This window comes from Suricata suricatta, chromosome 6 (assembly GCF_006229205.1).
Source record: "Suricata suricatta isolate VVHF042 chromosome 6, meerkat_22Aug2017_6uvM2_HiC, whole genome shotgun sequence".
NCBI classification, from domain to species: domain Eukaryota; kingdom Metazoa; phylum Chordata; class Mammalia; order Carnivora; family Herpestidae; genus Suricata; species Suricata suricatta.
The window spans coordinates 9,308,430-9,334,568 of record NC_043705.1 but is presented as its reverse complement, the minus strand read 5'-3'; the positions used below and the strand labels follow the sequence as shown (position 1 = coordinate 9,334,568).

Sequence of the window (26,139 nt, the reverse complement as noted above, 5' to 3'; positions counted from 1 at the left end):
CAGTGCATGCGCATTTAGGAATTTGTCCATTTCTTCTGTGTTGTCCAGTTTGCTGGCATACAATTTTTCATAGTAATCTCTGATGATTGCCTGTATTTCTAAGGGATTGGTTGTAATAGACCCTTCTTCATTCATGATTTTGTCTATCTGGGTGCTCTCTCTTTCTTTAGGACAGAGATATTTAACTTGTATGTCCCAACAGGTTTTATCACCTCCCCCCACTCCGCTTTGGAACATCTTTAAAGCCTTCCACCTCTAATCAGAGCTGCTGCTTTAGTTCAGCCCAGTTGGTTCAAACCAGAATGTCAGTGGATACATCACAAAAGGCAGCTTAGATGCTGCGGGTAACAAAACAAATACGCAAATATAACTCTGACTTCCTACATAGAGTGTGCAGCCCTGGCGTGCTGTTAGAGGCAAGCCCTTGAGAACGTGGCAGTGAAGTTTGTGGCTCTCCATCTCCAAGGTAAAATTCAGCTTCCTATGAAGTGGCTCTTGAGCTTGACACAGCTGAGTACAACTAATTTAGATAACTTCTCTGCCTGGAAGGGAGCGTGAAGTAGTGTTGTTCCGTTCAGAAGTACTTGTTTTCATACGGGTCTTAAACAGTTCTGTACAACCCGACTTGTATGTTAAACACATTTCATTTTATCCTCTTTATCTGTTGTTTCTGGTTACAGTGAAGGAACGGCTGCGGTCTTCATGTTTGGCTGTTCACCTCCCGGTTGGCTTCTTCCAAGACTTTTAAGTCTCCACTGGTACTTCTAAACAAATTAAAATAAAAAAAATACAGTTGCCAATGATGGTTTTTTTAAAAATGAGAACATTTTAGCTATTATGCTAAAATAGTGTTCTCTTTCCCTCTCATCAGGATTTTTTGAAAAGTCCGAAGAACAATTTGCCCATTGTTTAAAAAAAATAATAAATTCATCTTCAGACTAACGTCGCTGAAGTTAGCCTTTGGTGTCCATATGTCTTAATCAAGTATCAACTACCTATAGCTCAGTGAGATACTAGAAAGTGAATATGCCCGTGTAACCACCACGCAGTGAAGAAAGAAAACGTTATCTGCATCTCCCAGAAGCCCTCTGACCGATTCCTAACCGCTATTCCTTCTTTCCTCCCTGAGTTACCCCTCTCCCTACTATTTGAATATGCTGGATTAGTTTTGTTCATTTGATAAACTTCATAGAAACTGGATCAGTTGGAATGTACTGTTTTGCCTCTAGGTCCTTTTGCTGAACTCTGTATCTGTGAGATTCCTAGTTTGTGTGTCCCTGCCTATGTATATTTTATGTAGTGTGACCAAAGCATATTCAGCCAGTTTTCATATTGATAGAAATCTGGGTTCTTACTGTGATTGGAGCACATGGGTGTGCCTTTCTTGAGTTAGAAAAAAAGTGTTGGATCGCGGGTTCAATTTTGGTAGATAATCAAGTTTTTTGGAGCTTGGGCTGTGCCAATTCGCTTCCCACCAGCTGTGTAGAGCTGTGGTTGCTACACATGTTCAAAACTTGGTATTGTGTTTTTAATTTCTGGTGACTTTGTAGACAGGTGTTACACTTAACTTGTAGTTTCCATGTCTGTGATTATTAGTGAGCTCAGCATTTTTGACATGTGTATTGACTATTTAGATACCCACTTATATAGAGTGACTTTTCAAATCTCTTGTCCATTTATCTCTCAGGTCGCCTTATTTTTCATATTGATTTGTTGATATTTTAGATACAAGCCTTTTCTTGATAGTATATGTTGAAATTTTTTTTTTACACTCAGTGGCTTGCTTTCAAACTCTTAAGGTAGCTTTTGAAGAAAGGAAATTTTAAATTTTGCTGTGATACAACTTATCTCATTTATTTCTCAACATTTTCTTTCATGGTTTCTATTTTCTGTGTCCTCTGTAAGAAATAATTCCATTCTAATATTGTGAAATTTTTTTCAGCGTTATTGTTGGAAATTTTTTTTTTACTCCAACCTTCCTTGATTGTATGCCCTATCAATAAAAATGTGGGAATATGTATACTCTTTATATGTATCATTTATTTATATGTATCATATGTATACAGTATACCCATTTTTACATAAAACAGAAAAAAACTAGAAAATACTTAAATACATCTTTTTCCCCACATCCTAGTATTATATTAAACACTTCCTGGCTGATACAGACCACACTTTGTGTCAGGCTTTTTAGAATTAAATAATATTGTGAAGTAAGTTATTTAAACTGTCACGTAGGAGGGGGCTCCCCTCTACCTGCTAGATGGGACACCGCCCAATTCATGATTCACTTAATAAAACCAATTAGAATCTTCTAAATAAATAAATAACTAAATAAAAGAAAATATAGTGTCAGGTAGGAAACTTCACTCATTGACAGTTCAGCCAGAAAGTTTTATTTGAAAATCCACTTGATATCACTTTGAGAAAATATTCTATAAGACAGAAGTTATTCCCCAGATTTTTACAAATTCTAATTTGGGAATAAACAGTCTCAAATTATTTAGGCATAGGACCTATGTTTGTTTTTTTCCAAAATGTAGATTTAATCATTTTATTTCCCTCTTTTGAATCCTCAAATGATTTATCTAAAGGTTTTCTTTTGTTTATAAGATTTGCTCGGATAGACTGAAGACTTGAACTAACTAACCATGAAATGTTAAGAAAAAATCATGGCAGTTTTCTCTTCCCTTTTTTTAATAGCCGAGCAGAGATTTTTGTATTTTAAGGAATTTTTCTATTTCCCAATACATAAATTTGTGGTTTATGATGACTTTAATCACTAAGCACAATAAATGTCATCTAGCTCCTTCTCTCCTTTTCACAAAGCTGCTTATGTGGGATCAGGAGGCCCAAAGTTAGACCTTTTACAAATGGTGCTTTGGAATAAAAGCACATTTATATTATCTATTTTACGCAGGAATTGACATATTTTAAAAGAAATCTCTCAGCTCAAAACAAACTCAAATTTGTTTATTTGACCTAATCTATTCATATCTTGGACAATTTAATTTGGAATCTTTACCAAAAAAAGTAGAAAATTGGGGTTATTTCTAGCTCTTAAGTTATTGTCATTTCAGTATTAAGAGAATCCCTTGTATTAAAAATAAAATCCTCTGACTTTTTCTTTAATCTGTATGTGAGGGTAAGGTCAAAAGAAAAACAATTTAAAGAACATCATAGTATTAATTAGGTTTCAAAATAATCAGGAAGGAAATAGGCTTCCTGGAATTATTTAAGCATCCAGTTTTCCAGTAACCTCCCCAATGTAGCCATTAGTTTTTAGAGGTGATTGCATAATTATCAGAAAATTTGAATTATGATGAACTGGAGTTCTAATGCATTTGGGCTAGAATAAAACGTTTTAGATTTGGATATAAAGAGTGAAAAACAAAAGTGCAAATCGGTATTGTACTCAGAGCACCTTCTGAAGTATATGTGTCCCACTGATGTGTGTACGTAGTCTGAAGGTTGATAAATTATGTATGTTAGCTTCATAAGATCAGCATTAGTCTTATGGTACTCATATGAGCTTACCAGTTGCAGAATAAGAAGTTAGAAATTATTAAGGTCGGATAAAAGCTATTGGAAAAACATAAACATTTTCCAAACTGCAAGAGATTGGAGGAAACAAATTTCAAACCAGATCTCAATACATCTAGCCGTTTCTAGGCCACATAATCTATTTAAATCCAAAAGAGAGGTAGCATTCAAGGCCGCTACAGTAGCTCCTCCTATCATGACTGATAAAAGTCTCTCTTCTCACTCAGAGACGCTTTTGACCAAAAGATTATCAAAGTTTTTTCTTCGGATTGCTGAGTTCCAAACCAGCCCTTTTGGGGTACCCAGTGAAATCTGCCAGGTGTGAGCTGATACATCACTGTGCGCTACTTGTCACCGTAAACTCATACTCTTTGTCATGTATTATGTTTCTTTTTTTATTATTTTTTAATGTTTATTTATTTTTGAGAGAGAGAGAGAGAGAGAGAGAGAGAGAGAGACAGACTGCAAGTGGGGGAGGGGCAGAGAGGGAGGGAGACACAGAAGCGGAAGCAGGCTCCAGACTCTGAGCTGTCAGCACAGAGTCCGACCCAGGGCTTGAACTTACAAACTATGATGAGATCATGACCTGAGTCAAAGTCGGTCACTTAACCAGCTGAGCCACCCAGGTGCCCCTGGATTGTGTTTCTTAACTGAATAAAGAAACAAACACTGAGTATTTTTCCTTAGACTCTGTACTACCATGTGCTCCAAAACACCAAAGTATTCATTAAATAGTCATCTCTCAGTGACCTTGAATTCCCCTTAAATAAAAGTTTAGACTCTCTCTAAAAAATAAACATTAAAATAGAGATTAGGGGCACCTGGGTGGTACAGTGGTCCACCTTCGGCTCAGGTCATGCATGTTGTTCTGGTTTGTGAGTTCGACCCCCCACATCGAGCTCTGGGCTGACAGCCTGGACCCTGCTTCAGATTCTGTGTGGCCCTCTCTTTCTGCTCCTCCCCCACTCACACTCTGTCTCTGTCTGTCTCTCTCAGTGTCTCATTATAAAAAATAAACATTTCAAAAAACGTTTCGAATGCATACGTTGACTTCATTGTAGCTTTGAGGCAACCCTGAAGTTTAAGTTCTGATATAGATGAACTGCAGGGCAGCCCTGTAAAGGAATAATTAGAGAAAGTACAGTGTGAAAGTCAGAAAAAGCGATGGGGATTAAGGCGTGCACTTGTGATGACGGTGATGCATGGACAGAAGTGTTGAGTTGCCGTATTGTACACCTGAAACTAATACACGCTGTGTGTTAACTATACTGGAATTAGAGTAAAGCCTTAAAGAGCAAAGAAAAACACAAGTTAGAAAAGGTAAACTGGATGACAGAGAAGAGTAAGGATCTCTGCACCAAAGACTCGGAAAGGTCCAGGAAGACGTGAGAAGTAGAGCTGGCCGGCGCCAGGTGTCACAGAGCCTTGGCAGGCATCAGAGCAGTTGCGTTTCTGTTGATGTAATTTTTTATTTTGTTTGTTTTAAAGCATCTTTCTTGGCCTAAAGACTTATAGAATCTTTGGGAGTGGCCCTGACCAAAGAAAATTTTTAATAGTTATCCATGTTAGTTCTGTCCGAACCAGAGTTGAAAACCACTATGGCCTGACTGTGCAGAGAAGTCTTTGAATTCTTTACTTTTCCAACAGTCTTTAAAAATAACACTAAAGTAGGGGCGCCAGGGTGCCTCAGTCATTTGAGCTTCTGACTCTTCATTTTAGCTCAGGTTGTGATCTCACAGTGCATGAGTTTGAGCCCCATGTCAGGCTCAAACGATGCAGAGCCTGCTTGAGGTTTTCTCTCACTCCCTATCTCTCCCCTCTCTCTCTGTCTCTCTCTCTCTGTTCTCTCCCACTTGCACTTCTCTCTCAAAATAAATAAACTTACAAAAACACTAAAGTAAAAACCAAAAGTAGTTCAGTGTACGTTATTAAGGTTTTATGTTGTGTTAAATGTTAGTAATCCTGTCTTCGTTAGTTTTTATTGTTTTTAGTGAAAGAAAACACACTTCTCGAACTTTGTTACTAGTCCACCTCAAAGCATGGTTATCAGTGTATTCTTCCTTTAAAGTTAAACTTTTTATCACCTCCTCTCTTTACCTTGGTCTATTCAGGACTGTTAGGGTTTGGGCTACTTCAAATATATAAATGATTACAAGTAAGTATTTACTTTTTATTGGAAAATGCTTTACTTTTTGTTTTACAACAATAGTTATGTAGGTTCCCAAACATTATTCTCCTGATTGTTGTGGATCAGCCTTGAGATCTTTCATCTGTCAGGCATGTGAGGAAAGTAAATGGCCACACCAGGGTAAACCACAGAGTCTGACTTTCTGGTGCACATTTGTCTTAATGTAGGATCTTTATTCTAAACACGTTTGTCTTCGGGTGCCTGGGTGGCTCAGTTGGCCGAGCATCAATCTCTTGATTTCGACTTAGGTCATGATCTCATGGTTCGTGGGGTCGAGTCCCATGTCGGGCTCTGCACCAAGCATGGATCCTGCTTAAGATTTTCTCTCTCTCTCTCTCGCTCTCTCTCTCTCTCACTCTCACTCTCAAACACAAAAAATTTAAGACAAATTTTTTAAAGCAACTCTTGTTTCTAATGGTACTAAGGCATTAATAAATAAAGAACTGAGATTGTGAGACCAACTAGTGACCTTAGCAATGAGAAGACACTGTGGAGATGTTCTGTGGGCGCATATCACGTAATGTTGCCCTGTTCTGTCATTTTCCAGGATGTTTTTCTATAGCTTATTAAAATCTTAAACACAGCGCATAATATGGCGCAGACTTTAAGCTGCCTTTATAGGACTTCTGCTTCTTGTTACCCTTCTGTGTCTCTGGAAATTCTTGGCCGGAGATCAGTTCACATCTGATTTTATGAACCAGCAATGAGACAATGGCAGTAAAGTAATAAATCAACATAATGATTCAATTAATTGTGACTCACATAAGTCACTTAATCATATTTGTTATTCAATGGTGTGTTTGTCATAAAATTAGTATCTGTTTCTAGAGTTTTTAAGGAATATGTTATTGTTCTTTTTTCAAATTTGGTTTTATGAATAATGGTAAACTCTATTCTCCCAGACTTTCATTATTATTGTCATTGATCCTTTTGACTCATTGCCTTCTTTGGGAGAAAAAAAAAGCAGGATTTTTATTTTCATTATCTTTCAACTAATTGATAATTATTCATTTGCCAAGATAATTGGAAAAAAATACATTTTCTCATTTAGTTTGTAAAGACACCCTTGAACTTGAAACAGAAAATCTTCTTGAGACTCACTGGAGGGATTCGGTTTTCTTAAGTAAGCATTGGGTGTAGCAATAGCAATTTGTTATCATTCAGGTATGAAAATAACTGCTGATTTCCCATCAATTTATGTTAAATTGAAATGATGTGGAGTTTTAGAATCTGTTTAGAGGTGAGAAAGGTTAGCTGTGCTACCGGTTAGCAGATGGTTAGGCACAGTTACAGGCACTAGATGGGAGTGGGCTGCTTAAAATTTTTGAAAAGTAGAGGGAAACCTCGATGGCTCAGCTGGTTAAGCATCTGACTCTTGATTTCTGCTCAGGTCCATGAGATCGAGCCCCACAAAGCCTGCTTGGGATATTCTCTCTCTCTCTCTCTCTCTCTCTCTCTCTCTCTCTCTCTCTCTCTCTCTCTCTCAAAATAAATAAAATAAATATCAAAAAAGATTTTTTGACAAGTAGCCCTAGCCAGTGTGGATAGAGGCCTGAGCAGACAGGAGGACTTCCAGCCCCTTCTGAGACTTCACGGAAACAGACACAGAGAGGCACATAAAGGAGTAGATTCATGCGGGGGGGGACAAACAAACCCAGACTCACAAGTGCCTGCCGGTTTTCAGGTAGTGAGAGAAAGAGATAGGAGTGAGCTGATGGGGGAAACAAGCCATGAGGAGGCCCCAGAGACCAGAGGAAACCCCAGCACCCGGCCGAACCCGAAAAGGCCTTGGCGCTGACAGTCTGTGAGTATGAGGACGGGCAGGAGGAAGATGCAGAGCTGGAAACAGGCCTGTGCAGGACACCAGGACAACAGGAGTCTCCCTCCCCGAGCCGGAAACCACAGCCTCGTCCCAGGAGACAGGGAGCAAACCATGTGGGAAGGGGTAAGGTTTGTGTTGTGCCTCTTGTCACTGCACACATTGGCCTGCGTTATTCTGGCCTTTGAGGGATTGCAGCGTGGCTGTCAACGCACCTGCCTAGCGGGGAGCTGGCCTGTGTCCAGTGCGTCTGTGTGCGCAGGGCTACTGCTGCGTGCCCCCCACCAGACTGAACTACAGAGACGGCCTGTTAGCGTGATTATGCGTGTCTGCTGTTTCTGAAGCCGTCCCATTACTACAAATGCTTGCTTTTGTGTTCTGTTATCTCCATTTTTACTGTTCATTAAGTATTTGTTCCCTGTTGTGCAAATTTTTCACAAATTGCACCAGACTCTCTTTTCAAGAGTAATTCACTTTTGGTGGCCCGGCCTTAGGAATCTCCCAGAAACTACTTTTTACCTCTGAATATATTTTTATTTGCTCATCTTTTGATGGGAATTGTTCTAGGAACAGTTAATCTTCACATTTCATAATCTCAGTTTGAATTTCATGATGGCATAAGCTGGCACAGATATTTAATAGTGTACATAGATGCTAACCGCAAATTCAGATTTACTTAGACTCTCGGGTTGTATTCTTTTCTGCCTGTAAGAGATATAAAATGCTTTATTAAAACATTGAGAAATGTTGATCTCATTAAGTGGCAGAGAAGAACGTATTTCTTGTCATTAAAACATTTGCTAATGCGAATTGAGTTGCAATGTTCAGAACCACCGCAGTTACCCCCAATCTTAATTTTTCTCATTTTCTTAAATTTTCATGGATATGCATATGGAGCTATTTTTGTATTCATTCTCAGCTAAATAAATTAGCTCAAATATGCATGACTGAAATTACCTTCTACAAAAATGTTCAAAAGCATCTGAAAAATATCCCAAGGGTGGCAAGTCCATAACATTTTCCTATATTAAAATGCTGTGCCTGGCTTCTGGATGGATATATGATCAGAAGAAAAGAATCTTTGAAAGTTAACCCTAGTGCTGTAAAGTCCAAGATGATCCTGTATCACTGAATGAGACTGAACTTGGAGACCGGGGAGACTTCACATGGTAGTTTCCAGCTTCTCTTCATGTTGGAGTTACTGAATATATAAAGAACACTGTTTTACCTGTTCCTAAAGGTCAGTAAGTATGGACATGATGATGCTGAAGTATAATTTGGGTATGGATGTTAATCTGTAATAGACGTTTATGTTTCTTATTCTGGGTGCTGTAGAAATGACTAGTTCCATGCGTATATAGGAAAGTTGGAAGAACAAATATTGTTAAAATGCATATAGTACCCAAAGCAATCTACACATTTAATGTAATCCCTATAAAAATTTCAAAGCATTTTTCAGAGCGAAAACAAACAATCCCAAAATTTGTATGAAACCACAAAAGACCCTGAATAGCCAAAGCAATCTTGAAAAAGAAAAGCAAAGCTGGAGGCATCACAATTCCATACTTCAAGTTTTGTTACAAAGCTATAATAATATAATCAGTATAGTGCTGGCACAAAAATAGACACATGTATGAATGGAACAGAATAGAAAACCTAGAAATGAACCCATAACTATATGGTCAATTAATTTTTGACAAAGCAAGAGAGAAGATCCAGTGGGAAGAAGTCTCTTCAGTGAATGGTGTTGGCTAAAACTGGATGGCAACATGCAAAAGAATGAAACAGGACTGCTTTCTTACCCAGTACACAGAAATAAATGCAAAATTATTAAAGACCGAAATGTGAGACCTGAAACCATAAAAACCCAAGAGGAGAACACAGGCAACAACTTCTTTGAGATCAGTCATAGTGGCTTTTTCCTGGATAGACTGTTGGGATTTCATCAAAATAAAAAGCTGAATAGTGAAGGAAACAATTGGCAAAACTGAAGAGCAAGCTACAGAATGAGAGAAGATGTTTGCCAGTGAAATACCTGATGAAGTGTTCATATCCAAAATTGATAAAGAACTTGTCAAACTCAACACCCCAAAACCAATCCAATTTAAAAATGGGCAGAAGACATGCATAGACTTTACCAAAGAATTCCTACAGATGGCCAATATACACATGAAAAGATGTTCAACATCATTCATCATCAAAGAAATACAAATCAAAACTACACTCAGCTATCACCTCACACCTGTCAGAATGGCTAAAATCAACAACACAAAAATCACCAGGTTTTGGCTATGATGTGGAGAAAGGGGACCTCTCTTGCACTGTTGGTGGGAGTGCAAACTGAAGCAGCCACTCAGGAAAACAGTATGGAGGTTCCTCAAAAAGTTAAAAAATAGACCTACTCTACAATCCAGCAATTGCAGTATTAGATGTTTACCCAAGACCACAGAAATACTAATTCAAGACGGATGCATGCACCCTGATGTTTATAGCCACATTATATACAATAGTCAAATTACAGAAACATCTCAAGTGTCTGTTGACTGATGGATGGATAAGGAAGATGTGTGTACACGCACACACACACACACACACACACACACACACAGTGACACAATGGAATGTTACTCACCCACAGAAAAGAATGACATCTTGTCACCTGCAGTAAAATGGATGGAGCTAGAGATTATTATGCTAAGCCAAATGTCAGAGAAAAAGAAATACCATATGATTTCACTCACATATGGAATTTAAGAAGTGAAATAAAGGGGAAAAGAAGACTGAGACAGAAGCAAACCAAGAAACAGACTCTTAACTATAGAGGACAGACTAATTGTCACCAAATTGGAGGCGGGAGAGGGGGGATGTGTCAAATAGGTGATGGGGGTTAGCGAGGGCACTTGTGATGAGCACACAGGGTGTTATATAGTGTGTTGAATTACTGTATCGTGTACCTGAAACTATATTGCACTGTATGTTAACTAACTAGAATTTAAATAAAAAACTTAAAAAAAAAATGTATGAAACAAAAAGTTTCTGCGGTCATCTGAACTTTGGGAGAAGTATTTTCCAAGAATGAACACTGAACCTTTCTGAAGCACAGTTCCATACACCTGATTTCATTATTTGGTTCCACTCCATATAGGACATTCAATGCCATATATTATCATTTTTGTCTAGTTAGTTTTAAAGAGGGCTCGGTAGCTCCAGGAACTGTGCGATGGTGATGTTTACATACCAATAAGTATTTATTGATGTTTACATATGGGTATATCTGGAGTGAAGCAAACTCATTTTAACTATAGAAGCATAGGAACTGAATCTTTTTTTGTTTTTCATTGTCTGGCATTTCTTTATATAACAATAAAAGGGATGTTTCAAGGACATCCCAAAGCTGTCTTACTGTATATTGGTATTCTTTTAGTATCTAGACTTTTTTAGTATAGATCTATTATTTCCTTCCTGGTTTCATTAAAATACTTTTGTACTTTAATTTTAGATTGTTATTTCTTTTTAACTTTATCAGTAATTATTTAAACTTAGTTTTTCTGCTTTCGGATATTACAGTTTTATTTTACATCTTCCTCATTAATTTTGTTTTGTTTTGCTTTATTTTCCTAGAATTGACCCTTAGTAATTCCTTTATTGTTTTTTTTATTTATTTAAAAATTTTTTTAAGTTTATTTTTTTAAGAGAGAGAGAAACATACACATACACACACACACACACACACACAGAGTCCTAATGGAGGAGGTGCAAAGAGAGGAGATACAGAATCTGAAGCAGGTTCCAGGCTCCAAGCTGTCAACACAAAGCTTGATGTGGGGCTCGAATCCATGAACTGTGAGATCATGACCTGAGCTGAAATCAGACGCCTAACCAACTGAGCCACACAGGCGTCCCTATTTATTTATTTTGGGGAGGGGGGCAGGGTAGAGAGAAACAGAGAGAATCCCAAGCAACTCCACACCATCAGCACAGAGCCGATGTGGGGCTTGAACTCACAAACCATGAGATCATGACCTGAGCCAAAATCAAGAGTCAGATGCTTAACTGACTGAGCCACCCAGGTGGCCTAGTAATTTTTTCAGGTTGTTTCTGAAGGTGTAAGCTAGCCTGAGTTTTTGCATGACTTTAAATGTACATTTAATCTCTCACTTGACTGCTTATTAGACTTGACAGAATTCTGCACTGAAGAATTTTGAAGACAGTGCCCTAGTGACTTTCATTATCTGATTTTGTTAAAAAGAATTCTGGTATCCATATGATTTTAATACCTTTGTAGATAACCCATTTCCCTCTCTCTCTCTTCCCCTCCTCCCCACCCCTTCCTCCACAAGATTTTGAATCTGTGTCCACAGAGTTCTGCTATTATATGAACATGTGATTATCAGTTTTTATTATTAGTGTCTGCCTTTAGGTGCCTCCACCCACTCTTGTCTGAAAGCCCGAATCTATTCTTAGCCAAGGGAAGTTGTTTTTCTTTTATTTCTGTGATTACTTTTTCACCACTTGTCTCACTCTTATCCTTCCGTTAGGTGGCTACTGGAGCTTCTAAATCTACCTTCCATTTCCCTTATGTTTTTCTCACCTGGCAGTAGATTGTGGAGAATCTCTTGTCCTTCTCATCTAGGCTGCGAAATTTGATCTTTAGATGCGTCCTTTATATTTTCAGTTCCTTTTTTAGGCTTTGTTTTGTCATTTTGGTCATGTTTTTAGCTTTGTAGAAGTGCTTCACAGGAGCCTTTTTTGTGGACGCATAGTTCACACGCGTGTTCTGTTAGTTGCACACGTGCGGTGTTGCAAGTTCAACAATCCCTCGCGTTGGGCAGTACTCACCACAGCAAGTGGTTGCTGTCTGTCGCCGTACAAAGTTATTACACTGTCATTAACTATATTCCCTATGGGACAGAGGATAAAAAGAACAACCTTTTATCCCTATGACTTACTTATTCTATAACTGGAAGTTTGTATCTCTCTTTTTTGTAATGTTTTGTTTATTTTGAGAGAGCGGGGAAGGGGCAGAGAGGGAGAGAGAATTTCAAGCAGGCTCCATGCTGTCAATGCAGACCCTGACGTGGGGCTCGATCTCACAAACCGTGAGATCATGACCCGAGCCAACCGACATCAAGAGTTGGACACTTAACCGGCTGAGCCACTAGGCGTCCCTGGAAGTTTACCTCTTATTTCCTTCCACCTAATTCAACAATACATTTAAAGGATTATTCACCAACATAAAGTGGGATTTTTTTCCAGGAGTACAAGGATGACCTAGTGTCTGTTAATCAATTCACGTGGTACACCACGTTAACAAAGTGAAGGACAAAACTCAAGCGATCATCTCAGTAGATGCGGAAGTATTTTGACAGAATTCAGCATCTGTGCATGATTAAAAACTGTCAGCAGAGTGGATATAGAAAGAATGTCCTCAACATAATAAAGGACATGTATGACAGACTCACCGCTAATGTCATACCCAGTGGGGGAAAATTGAACGCCATCCCTGCAAAATAAAGATGCCCCTCTTACCACTTTCATTCAACATAGTACTAGAAGCCCTAGCCACGGCAGACAAGGAAAAGAAATATAAACCTCCAAATTGGAAAGAAAGAAGCAAAAGTGAACTATTTGCAGATGGCATGATACTGTATATATAGGAGACCCTGAAGACCACCTTAAAAACTATTAGAACCAATAAGGGAATTTAGTAAGGTTGCAGGATGCAAAATTAAAATGTTACATTTCTGCCATGCGTTTCTCTATACTCATAATAAAATAGCAGTAAGAGAAATGAAAACAATCCCATTTCCCATTACACTGAAAAGAATAAAATACCTAGGAGTAAATTTAACTGAGGAGGTGACAGACCTGTTCTCTGAAAACGCTACGGTATTGATGAAAGAAGTTGAAGTTCACATACACACACACACTGTAAAGATTTACCATGCTCATGGATTGGAAGAATTAATATTGTTAAAATGTCTGTATTACCCACAGTAATCTACAGATTTAATGGGATCCCTATCAAAATACCAAGAGCTCATTCCTTTCTTTGTCATTGATGTGCTGTCTTTATTTCTCTAAGAATGTTAATTATATTTTACTCTGCCAGTATATTACTTCTTCAGTTTAGAGTCTTTTTTTAAATTATTTTAATTTTGGAGCAGGGGAGAGGGGTAGGGAGGAAGGGACGGATGGGGTGAGAGAGAGAGAGAGAGAGAGAGAGAGAGAGAGAGTCCCAAACAGGTTCCACACTCAGCACAGAGCCCAACGCAGGGCTTGATCCCATAAGCCTGGGATCAGGACTTGGAGCCAATATCAAGAAGTCAGATGCTCAACCAACTGAGCCATCCAGGTGCCCCTGTTTCTTTAGTTCCTGTGTGATGACTTGCTAAATTTTCCTTAAATGATCGGTGATTCTTGGTTGCTTGTATGTCTAGTTGAAACTCTAGGTGGAGCAGTTTTGGTGTTGCCGAGTATTTACTCCTCAGTCCAAGTGAGAATCTGTTCTTATTTCTTGGGGATCAGATTCTTATTACAGAAGCCTTCAGCCAGTGACTTACAGGACACAATGCCCTTACAGGGCTGGCTGGGTATTCCCTGTTGCAGGAACTTGGCCTCTAAGACTTCCTTCCCATAAGTGACCTGACGCCTTTCTCTGTTCCTCTAATCCCACTGTGCACTCTGGGACTCTGCAGGGTCACAGAGCTTTATGCTTTGTCACAAAAATATGCTCCTTTGTTTATTCTTTACTGATCAGGAGCTTTCTTCTTCGGAGCTTCTGTAGTAGCTTTTCCTTTGCTTATTTTCACTCCAGTTTTCTCTGATTTGGTTTTTTGCCTTTAATTAAATCTCCTCTGCTTTTTAGCTTATAGAACTTCCTCTCACATTTTCTTTTCTGCAATGGTGTGCTTTCTTGTTTTCCTGAGCTATTAATGTTTCTTTTCTTAATACATTTTGTGTAAAATTTGAGGGAAACGGGAAGAGGTAAATGTGTCCTCAGTTGCCATTGTGATTCCTTTTCTCCAAAAAATAAAATGTAAAAAAGTACAGACTTTGAAATTATGAGAAACTGGGAAGATGATGAAGCCATTTAATGGAGGCTTATCAACATATTTTAAAGGGAGGAAACTGTTATGTTTATAGTACTTAATGAATCTATAAAAGCCATTTATTTAGCATTAACCTTCTTCGTGAGTTCATTTTTCCCCCAGAGGAAAGCAGCTTTAAAGTCCTGAGATCCGAGTCGTTTCTTGGGCATTGTTTTTTGTGAGTCATCCTATTTAAGAAAAAGTTGCTTACGTTTTTTTTTAATGTTTTATTTATTTTGAGAGAGAGCTCATGTGGAGGAGGGGCAGGGAGACAGGGAATCCTAAGCATTTCCCACACTGCCAGTCCAGAGTCTGACTCAGGTCTCGATCCCACGAACCATGAGATCATGACCTGAGCAGAAACTAAGAGTTGCCCAACCACCTGAGCCACCCAGGTGCCCCAATTAAATGAATGGTATTTCTATTCCAAGGTAACATGGATTATTTTTATATATTCAGTACTCATTATTGACCCATTTTATTAAGTAGGCACATTGTTTTCAAAAATAGCATGGCACATCAACATTTTGATGGGCGCATTTTAACTATCAACATTAAAAGAAGTAGGCACATACTTTAGTGGGGATTGTAAAAGAATTTCACTGTCTAATTCTATACATAATTCAGTAGAAAGAGAAAGTCAGGGATTATATTAATACTCAGGCAAAGCAACAGCTAATCTGCTCAAGTAAATTAATTATCTGCTAAAACGGACAAGTTGATTTTTTTATAACCTCATTGTAATTAATTTCATATCTGGAAAATTGAATGCAATTTAAAAATTAGACCCCAGGCTTAAATTTGTCATATTTTTCATAATTGCATTTTGAAACAAAGTTTGCTAATAGGTGTTTGGAAGAGAATATATAACAAGTTTGGTTTACACAGTATGGTACTGATTTATTTATGGTATAAGTATTATATACTTTTTCATTAAATTCCTCAGAAATAGGAGAACATGAAACATGTTCTCTTTGTGAAAGTTAGGAATTATTAACAAATCAGTCCGAGTGGTTTTGCATATGAACTGCCTCATGGAGACTTAGAAAATTTGATTTCATTTTTCTTTTATTTTTTCTAGCAAAACCAATTTCTTCTTTAGAGACATCAGTAGCCCATGGAAATTTGCTGCTTTTCTTTTAAAAGTGCACCTGCCTCCAAAACTGATTAAAAACATACTTAGAAAGAAAACTGCCATAATGAGTTGCATTTCTCAGTACTACCTAATTTGCCAATATGACTAGTTTTGATTAAAAAGAAGTTGATTATAATGTTCAAAACTGTTTATTGAATGGAAAATCTGGATGCAATCAGAAATCAGAGGTGTACCCGTGGAGATACTGAATGTGGAAAATCTTGATGGGACAGTTGCTCTTTCCTTTTTAAGGTTTGGCTGATCTTGCCGTGGTAGTACTCAGTAGCTCTACAAGTATTTGGAGGATTTTCTTGGTTTTGGGGAGAGGGAGGGGGAACGGTGTGGAGGGTGGTGATGTTTCCTACTTTTATTTTTTAGTAAGGTAAAGTGATGTGAATATGTACTCTTTTTTTTTTTATTTTTTAATGTTTTATTTATTTTCGATACAGAGAGAGACAGAGCATGAGAGGGGGAGGGGCAGAGAGAGAAGGAGACACAGAACCGGAAGCAGGCTCCAGGCTCTGAGCTAGCTGTCAGCACAGAGCCCGATGCGGGGCTCGAACCCACGAATGTAAGATCTGACCTGAGCCGAAGCCGGAGGCTTAACCGACTGAGCTGCCCAGGCGCCCCTGTACTCTTTTTTATGTCTTAGTAAATTTCTTTTATCAAATTGATCAGTACAGCGTGTTGCGGAGTCTTTTCAAAAATATGTTACCATGGAAAAAAAAATGTTCCCATGTATAGAAGTTTTCATTTCAGTGCATTTATTTGATATCTTTCTGGTTTTTATTGACCAAAACACCAAACTGTTTCCTCTTCTTTATTTTCATCCCTTTTGTCATCTTTATTTAGCAGCCTTTGCGTATGTACAGATCTCTGGCTTTTTCATTCCTGTCACCTGGCCCTGAGTTTTAGTTTCTCTTACTTTTATCTTCACTTATCAGTTCTCATTGTTCTGTTTAAGATTTACCAGTGGATTCCATGCCCCTACTCTGTGTCTTCTAGATCTGTCATCAATCCCTGCTGTTACTAGTCAGCCACTTGTAGCGTATCGGTGTCAGATATATTCTTTCCCTTAGTTTTTAATAATCTTAGCTAATATTTATTGAGCACGTACTTTGTCATTTGCTCTTCCAAGACCTCAAATGACATAACGTCTTCACTGCAAGCCTGAGCTAACTCACTTACAGAGAAGGAGTGTGAGGCATGGAGAGGTGAATTACTTTCTGTGAAGTCTCCCCACGCAGTTGCTGGAGGGAGCAGGACTCAGCCGCAGGCAGCCCCCAGAGCTGGCACTTTTAACGTCTCAGTGCTCTGCTGCTTTTCAAATCAGTGTTTCCTCTCATCTCTTTTCTGAGTCTACGTTTTTACATTTTTCACTTGGCGCACACTTACCTATTGTGTTAAAAACTTTTACGTCCCTCAAAACTTTCCAAAAATCAGGTAGTGTAATTGGCAACAAAGTGGAAGTTGAGTACATGTTATGGACAAATTTCTTTTTGTTGCTCTTCGGAATAAATTTAAGGAGAACAGTCATTACAGGGCTCAGAGTTAGACCTAAGAAGATTTATAGGTGACCGCCATATGTGTTTTTATTTTATCCATAAATCTTTATTTCTTAATTGCCAATACTATAACAATATTATAATGCCTGGATTTAATCGTTAGCTATTTGGTATGATTTTCTTAGAGTTGAAGAATGAATCCAGGCCCAGTTTTTTCAGTGTTCATTATGTGGAAATGTATGACTCTGCTCATTAGAAATGGATTATTGCCTAAGTATTGGTTTTGAGGTCCAAATGTGTGCATTCCCAAGTCTTCTGTTCTGAATTGAGTCAAAGATAAAATGCTTCTGCATTTTGTTCTTTACATTTTTTACTTGTACAACAAAAGAACTTTTTAGAACTTTGTTCTTCATTTCCAAAATAATCGGATTAGGCCCATTTGGACAATATTTGGCAATACTTCTATGTCAAATATTTTACAGTCTTACATTTAAAATGGTCATTGTATTATAAGGCATGTTATTACCTTTTTAAAAACAAGTATAAGGGGTGCATGGGTGGCTCACCCAGTCAAGCATCTGAGTCTTGACCTTAGCTCAGGTCTTGATCTCAGGGTCATGAGTTCAAGCCCCATACTTGGTTCCATGCTTGGCATGACGCCTACTTAAAAAAAAAATACAAAATTCAAAAACGGTGCTCTGGAAACTATCTCTTTAATCTCTGTAATAGAAATAGTTAATGTAGCAAAGAAAAAAAAAACTTGAATTTTGCTATCTGGTTGTCCTGACTGACAATTTCTATGGTTTTACAGAAGTTTTTCACTAACAGATAAGCAAGCTTTTATTTAGACACATGCATTTTAGAAAACAAATAGTTCATACTGTGCTCTTCGAGGAGTTTCCTTGAACATGTGTTAAATGTTCCAATGTATTTGAATTGCAGCAAACCATACTTGCCGGAAAGATTAAGCACCGAAGAAGCCTGGACTTGATCCAGAGTGTGAACCTGGTGTTTTCAAATGCCAGCACTGAGGAGCCTTTCACTACGAGTGTGGCCCTAAACCAGGCCAGCCGGTTCAGGCTCTGCCTCCCTCCCGCCAGGTCGCCTGCATCTGGCTGTACCTTCTCGGGGGCCCATTCCCTTAGGTGACTCCTGGTGATTCCAGTGCAGGGCACGGTGCTGGGGGGATAAAAGAGTTTTATCCTGCAGATTTGTCAAATTGTGAATGTATGGATGAAGCCAGAATGCTGTTTAACATTCTAGTTCATCCTCCTCAGTAGTTAGAAAATGTACTGTGTGGCGCAGTTCAGCTACTCGAGATATCCCTCCACTAAAATCTAGCCCCGCCGTATTGCAGCACTTCACTGCACCTGCCGCCGCCATGACCCTCCACCCGCCTCAGCCCTCAGCGCGCCAAGACTGGATTTTCTACAAGTCATACTTTCTTCTCTTATCCGAAGAGAAAAGGGCATTAGCCACAGTGCCTATATTGAAAATAGAAGCGTGCAGTTTCAAGACCTACCTGTTGACATAACAGACACAGCCTTGCGAGCTCCATTAGGACTCTTGGGTCTGACCCCTGTATCCTATTGCTGATTTCTCATTTGCCTGTCTTAGCATGTATTTTTCCTAATTAGGAACGTGATGGAGAGAGATCCCCTTTCTTTCAGGTTTTGCAAAACGCCCTGACCTCTTTGAAAGGTAGGCGTCATCTTGATGAAAAATATGGCCAGTTCTTTTAGTCTGAGACCTCATTTGATTTATCTGCCGTCCCATCGAGAACAATACAGTACTTGTTTGAAACAAGTCTAGGTTTGCTTCCAGTACAAGTCTGTCGTATAGTACAAGTCTGTACCATATGGCTACATAGTACTTACCATGAGTAAGTTCATGTCCTAAACATCTTGGATACTGACTATATTTGGAACAGTTGGAATTTCATTTTGCTCACATGTATTCATGAAAAAGAGTAGTGAAAATGTTTCTGATACCGATAATTATGGCTTCACCTCTGGATTAGGTCACTGGTGGAAAAGAACTCCAGAGACTCATCTTATTGAAGTCATTTTTGTCTACTTAACAAAACAGTAACCTAGTTCTGCATTATTTGGTAGTCTGTGTTCAAGAGTTATATCTAAAAGTAGCTGGGTGTTGCAATTAAAAAAAATTTTTTAATGTTTATTTACTTTTGAGAGAGAGACAGCATGAGTTGGGGGTGGGGGCCAGAGAGAGGAAGACACAGAATCAGAAGCAAGCTGTTAGCACAGAGCCCAACGACGGGGCTCGACCTCACAGAACGCAAGATCGTGACCTGAGCTGAAGTCGGACACTTAACCCACTGAGCCACCCAGGCGCCCCTGGATGTTGCGATTTTAATCTGAAGCAGTGTCATGTGGGAAAGGAAGCCGTCCCTCCCCAAGCTCTCTGCCTAGAACAGTATTCTACATACTGGCTTTTTTTCATTCTGTGCCCAAAGTCAGGATTTTGTGTGCAGTTCTGTTGATGCTGTTGAAACTGGCGACCTTCATTTTACATCTGAAGGGTCTCTCAGATAACCTGTAGGTATGAAAATAGCTTTCAGAATTGTAACCATATTTAGGTTACCTCTAAGCAGTGATTTTACACCCTCTCCAAAAAGTAATGTATTTGGACAACATTTATATAACTCTGTGTTTAATTATTTATTTACTGCTTACTTAAAATGTTACGTTTGAGAGAGGTTTTGTTTTTATTTTCCCTACTCAGTATTTTACACATGGCTTTATTTTCCATTCGATTTAAAGAGCCAAAAAAAAAATTCTGTTCAACTTAGTAAGCACATATGAAACGTCTGTTACAATCAAGGCTCTGGGCTAAGTACACGTGGAGCATAAAATATGCCGTGTGCGTACAAAGACTGGTTTAAAATACAAGCAGTTTGACACAAGAGACCACACTCACAACCGCTGTGCCAGACGCAAATGAAGACAAAACCCAAACCAACAGAAGCTCTCATCCTACTAGAAAGCTGATGTTGTATCCAGGGAAAAAATTCAGTACTGGGTAGAATGTGTCTAGGGCTGCGCTAGCACCTCAAGTATGGAAGATACCAGAGCTCAGAGGGAGGGATGCATTCCTTTTGGGAGGTGGGGGAAAGCCTTGTGGTTGACGTGTTGGGCTGACTAACCCTTGAAAAATGGCAGGACTTTGCCATGTGGAAGTCAGTCAGAGGAGTACATTCTCATTGAAGGAGGCACTGGGAACGAATGCATTATTTGGAGAAAAGACAAGTGTTCATGGGTAGTAATTAGCAAAAGTATATAATAACATCCTTGAGCGAAGTAATAAGAAGAAGACAATTGAACCTGAACTGTGGAAGGATGGAAGTGGGAACCTGGGGAACCGGGACTTCTGCCCATGATGGAGAATCTTCACAAAATCTAAACCCTGGAGAACGAAGTCCATCATCGGAGTTAGGTGAATTGAAGTGGGAAGAGGAGGGTGGCCCAGGAACTTTTTAAAACTTGGCCAGAGAGCATAGATAGAAATTGCATCACGTATTTAAAATAGATTTTACTCTATAATTAAATGAAAATGAGAGTGGCCAAAGTTAGTGTGAATGTATAGAATAGAAAAATCTTTGTGCTCACACAGATCCTTGAATATAACACACATGTTTTTATTTAAAAGTGGAAACTTTACATCATTTTGGAGGTGTTAGAAAAGTATAGATCCAAATTGTAGATTATTTTTAAATTGAATCGCTACATTTTTCTTCTTTAACTGTAGGAGAATTGTTCAAAGGAGGAGAATGATCCAAACTAGAATCTGGTCAAGGTGCTATGGATTAACATCACTTTCCTATAAAGAAATAAAATATTTTATAGATTTTAATGTTGTTTTACATCTTAATTTTAAAAGACATTCTCTATAGCTGAAGTAATAATAGGTCTGCTGTTAATGCAAAAAAAATAATAAACCTGTCTTCTGAAGAACTACTCTTGGGGCGCCTGGATGGCCCAGTCAGTGGAGCCTCTGACTCTTGATACTGGCTCAGGTCATGATCTCGAGTCATGAGATTGAGCCCCCACATGAGGCTCCGCACTGAGCATGGAGCCTACTTGGGATTCTCTTTCTGCCTCTCTCTCTACCCCATGCTTTTGCACTCTTTTTTGCTCAAAAAATTAAAATAGTAATAATAGTCAAAAACTACTCTTCCTATACTCTTTAATTTAATTCTCTTCCTGTAACTTGCCAATATTTAAAGTATAACATTAAAAAGACTTGCACTCCTAACGAAATTTCATTTCTACTGTCAGGTAAGTGATTGCATGAGAACACCTTGTTTCAAAGTTCTGACGTACCATTCTCAGAACATAAGTATTTCTAGAGGGGAGATTTCCTGCCAGGCCCAGCTGGGAAAGCTGGCACACAGAGAAATCTTGGGCCACCTCCCAAACCTGTGATTTTCCGACTCAGTTTATGAACCACGTCATACTCTGCTCATTCCGCAGCCTTGTGATTTCTCCTGGTGACTTCCGCATTTTTCTTTGTAGGTTACACCGACCTCTGGACTTTAGGCTGTAAATAAAACAAATGGCATCTTTTGGGGGCGGGGGCACTCTTGTGTTGTTTTGTGTGTGTGTTTTATGTATACTAAATAGTTATTTTTAGTTTTGGGTTATTCTTTATCTTTTTTAAAAAAATCTTTTAATTAAATACCACACTAAATCTTTTCAGATATTTTAGCCACTTCTTAAGCATACCCCCAACTTTTCCATGAATGTAGCTATGTACTGAGAAGTAATGTTTGTCAATTATAGTAAAGGCTTGGGTTGCAAGCATAATTCACTCTGGAAATAATGCTTGCAATTCAGAGAGCTTCTATATCAAAGTGAATTTCAAGAACCATTGGTTCAGTTATGATCATGTGATGTTAGGCATCACGTACTACTTGTATTGCAAGGCATCATTAGTTTATCAAGTTAAAATGTGTTAGAATTGTTTGCCTGTCTTATGGAACACTCCCAGAACAAAGTACTCGCAGTCCAAGGTTTTACTGTATTGGTTCTTCAGGTTGCAAGCTATCTTGGTTTGCACACATAAAGGGTTTTTTTATTTTTAGTTTTTAATATTATTTTTGGGAGAGAGAGATAGAGCATGAGTGGGGGAAAGGCAGAGAAATAGGGAGACACAGAATCCGAAATAGGCTCCAGGCTCCAAGCTGTCAGCACAGAGCCTGACGTGGGGCTCAAACCCACAAACTGTGAGATCATGACTGAAGCCAGACGCTCAACCAACTGAGCCACCCAGGCACCCCACACACATATAGGTTTTTAAAGAAAATTAGCTTCTAACCACTTCTGATCTATGCCTTGCCTGTCTTCATTTTCTATATTTTGTTAGCAGAATAAGGAACGGAGGAGGGAGAATTCGTGAACACTCTGCACATTCAAATCCCATCTCCAAACACAAAGTCTGACTTGTACAAATTTGCAATGAAGGTAGATGAGGTATTAATTGCTATTTTGTTGCTTCGTTCATATTTTCAACTTTCCAATCTAAGACTAATAAATGGATAGCATTTAAAAAATCCATATCTTGGTGTAGTTAATGATTATATTTTTAAGTCTTTTGTTCATTGTCTCCTATTTCCCACTCTATGTTTTTACGTCCGGTAAGTCTTCATCCTACTAAGGGGAAGGAGATCTAATGGGTGGTGTCAGACTTTAACTGTATTCTTCATTTACTCTTTCAAAACGCAAAATAGTAATATGAGATAAATATGGGTGTTTCAATACATGAATATCTGCCTGTAACTTTAATATTTTAAATGGTTTGTAATTTAAAAGGAAAAGATAGATTAGGCCAGTTTATGGAAAGTTTGGGCCTCTCGGGTGAAAGAGGTAGAATTTAACTGATGTTAAAGGTGGTGATACCGACCACTGTGGGTTTAAGAGCAGCATATTGAAAGTGGCACTTTACAAAGCTGGATTGGGCCTCACTATTTAGAATTATCTAGAGAACGATGAAACTGGAGAGGTAGAATTTTTTTTTAATTCGAAAGAGAGAGAGAGCGAGCATTCGTACATGTGGTAGAGGGGCAGAGGGGGAGAGAGAGAATCCCAAGCAGGCTCCATGCTCAGCACAGAGCCCAATGTGGGGCTCAGTCCCGCAAACGTGGGATCACGACCTGAGCCGAAGTCAAGAGTCAGACATTCAACTGACTAAGCCACCCAGGTGCCCCCTGAGGAGATGGAATTTAAGAAAATTCAGCACTTTGAGTTTTGTTAAATAAGTTCTTAGCCCAGGTGGTGGCACAGAGAGTAGAGAAGCAACGGGAAGGAATAGTTCTATTTTGGTAAGCATTCTGAATGTTATAGTGTGTTACCATTTCTGCTTAATGCATTTTGTATACTACTTCCTTTGGATCTGGTTGTTACTGCTTGAATGTAAGCCCTCTCCGTGAACTGGGTTAACATTTCCAAACCAAGACCAAGCCGAGATCATGACCAGTAACATGGTCATCCATGTGGAAGATGAGCTTCAAAGAACATCAGTGAGGTCTCTTACCAGCAGTACAGATTTCAAATTAAGTCTGGCCCGTCTGCATGGAGCCTGTGTCTATTTGGCGAGCTCTGATTTGCAACACAGTCTTTGGCTGCTTCTACAAGTTTCTGAAAACTTTTGCTTAAGCCAGTCTCTTTATAAATGTCTAAAAGAAAAATCTTTGAGCCATTATTTTACCCAACCTTAAATATCCATTGCTTCATACAAACATCCTGTGTTTTTACAGAATCACTGACTTTTTCCAATTCCATGACACAAAGAAGTAATTTTTTCACAGCTATTTGGGTAAATCACGCAAATGGGTAATTTTTTCTCAACTATTTGGGTAAATCCCACCAACCTTATCGATTTTCCATTTATTAATTCAGATCTGACTTGAAAGTAAAAATAACTTGTAATCACTGTGGGGTTAAACGGATCTAACCTCTTCTGATACTGGATTCCAGTTGTCTGTGGAATAATATACATCTAAATTCCCTCTCCCATTCATCTGTGATTTTGAAGCAGCCATATGTGACCTGTAACCAAAAAGTGGTGTTTGATATAGATGCTCTTCCCATTCTGTCATTTTTTCCCCCATCAAGATAGGAAATGCCTTGGAAACCCTTGTTTATTTTCCAGCACTATAAAAAAATTCCGTAAAGTAATTTCAACTTCAAAATTATTGAGAACTTCTTAATTGGATATTTGAAGTTTTATTTTTATTAACTTGGCCTAGGTCACAAAACTCATTAATATTAATGACCAGACTAGCGAGGCATTAAGGCTTTCTAATCATCAGCAGATACAAAGCATTAAACCAAATTGTGTAGCTTTATTATGTTATGAGTCATTCCAGGCAGAGACCACATAGGACAAGCAAAAGCTCAACAATTCCGTTTTAATGCTTCTGATCCAAACCTTCGGTTTCTTCTTTTTGCAGAAAAACTGGAGTTTTAGATCTCAAACGCAGGAACAAAGTTTTGATGGATTTCATATGAGGATATGGCTCATTAAAATAAAACACTTGGAACTAATAATTCAAAAAAGCATTTATTAGTAGTAAACTTTAGAAAAGAGATTAAACTTGAGCCAGTATTTACTTTTTTAAAAATATCAGTTTTTTAATCACATTTGAATTCTGTTGAAGGAGTGTACATGAGATAAGATTTTACTAACGTTTGAAAAGTCACATAAATAAGAGCGCTAAGGGATGTATCCTGCATATTCGGAGGGAGGGATCTAACAGCATCTGCCTGTGTCACCAGCCTTTCCTGTAGAACAGCAGTGCATCGGATTGTGGCAAGGAGAGCCTGAAGTTGTCAACCTTGAGACGAGTAATACTTACTCCTTACTCCGTTTTCAGTACAGCTGATGTCACTTAGGTCCCCTTTAAAACTGGCAGCAGTGAATATAGCGTGGGATGTGGAGGATGATTGGGTCATTTTTGGTAAATAGAACTAATAATTTGAGACATTTGTCTACAAGGGGTTGGCAGACTTTGTTCTGCAAAGGGCCAAGCAGTAAATATTTTAAGCTCAAAACACAAAGGCAGCCATAGCCAATACCAAAACAAGTGAGTGTTGCTGTGTTCCAATAAACCTTTATTTACAAACTGATGGGAAGCCAGATTTGGCCTGTGACTAGAGTTTATCAAGCCCTGCTCTACGTTCTTTCGACTTGCTCACTCTCTACTCATCCCTCTGACCAACAGGGGTTGGCTTCTCTCTGCCCATCAACCAAACATCTGTGTCACTAGCATTCTCTTTGTCATTTAATCTGAAATAAAAACTTATCAATACGTGTCTCAGTTGGTTCATGGGAGCCTTTGACACTTGAACTACTCTTTCCTTCTTAAAACTCTTTTCTTAGGGTCCATGATAACACTTTTTAGGGTTTTTTTTTCTTCTTCTAGTTTTCTAACTTTTATCCTACCTCTCAAGGCATTCCGCATTTATTTTGTGTTTGCAAAGTTCCACTTGTTTATACCATTCCTTAAATATTGGTGTGCATTTGGGATCTTTTTAAAATTTATATCATTTCCAGAATAGGCAAAAATACAGGCACAGAGAGAAGATTGCTTAGTGCCTAGGATGGGTTAGGAGGGTAGGTGGATAATGTCTAAAGGGTATGAGTTTCTTTTGGGGGTGATGAAAATACTTTAAAATTAATTGTGGTTATAGTTGTACAACCCTGTGAATACACTGAAAACCACCAAATTACACACTTTACATGGACAAGTTGTGTGGTGGATTGATAAAGTCCATATTCCACCATTTCCTCAAGTACCATAACACTGAGTTAATTGTCTGCCAGTTTTCTCTGTGTTG

General features: G+C 38.5%; 1 protein-coding gene across 3 annotated transcripts in view; it reads left to right on the top strand.

The window, feature by feature from the left end:
• COMMD10 (COMM domain containing 10) overlaps positions 1–26,139 on the top strand; it is a 197,503-nt gene that overhangs the window by 150,854 nt on the left and 20,510 nt on the right. The window contains exon 6 of one of the 3 annotated variants that reach the window (XM_029941567.1): positions 681–942. The exons of the other annotated variants lie outside the window; for them this stretch is intronic. Within the exon in view, the coding sequence (XP_029797427.1) occupies positions 681–683 (3 nt within the window). The 3' untranslated portion in view covers positions 684–942. Of the gene's footprint in view, positions 1–680; positions 943–26,139 lie in introns of those variants that run through there. 3 annotated transcript variants of the gene reach the window in all.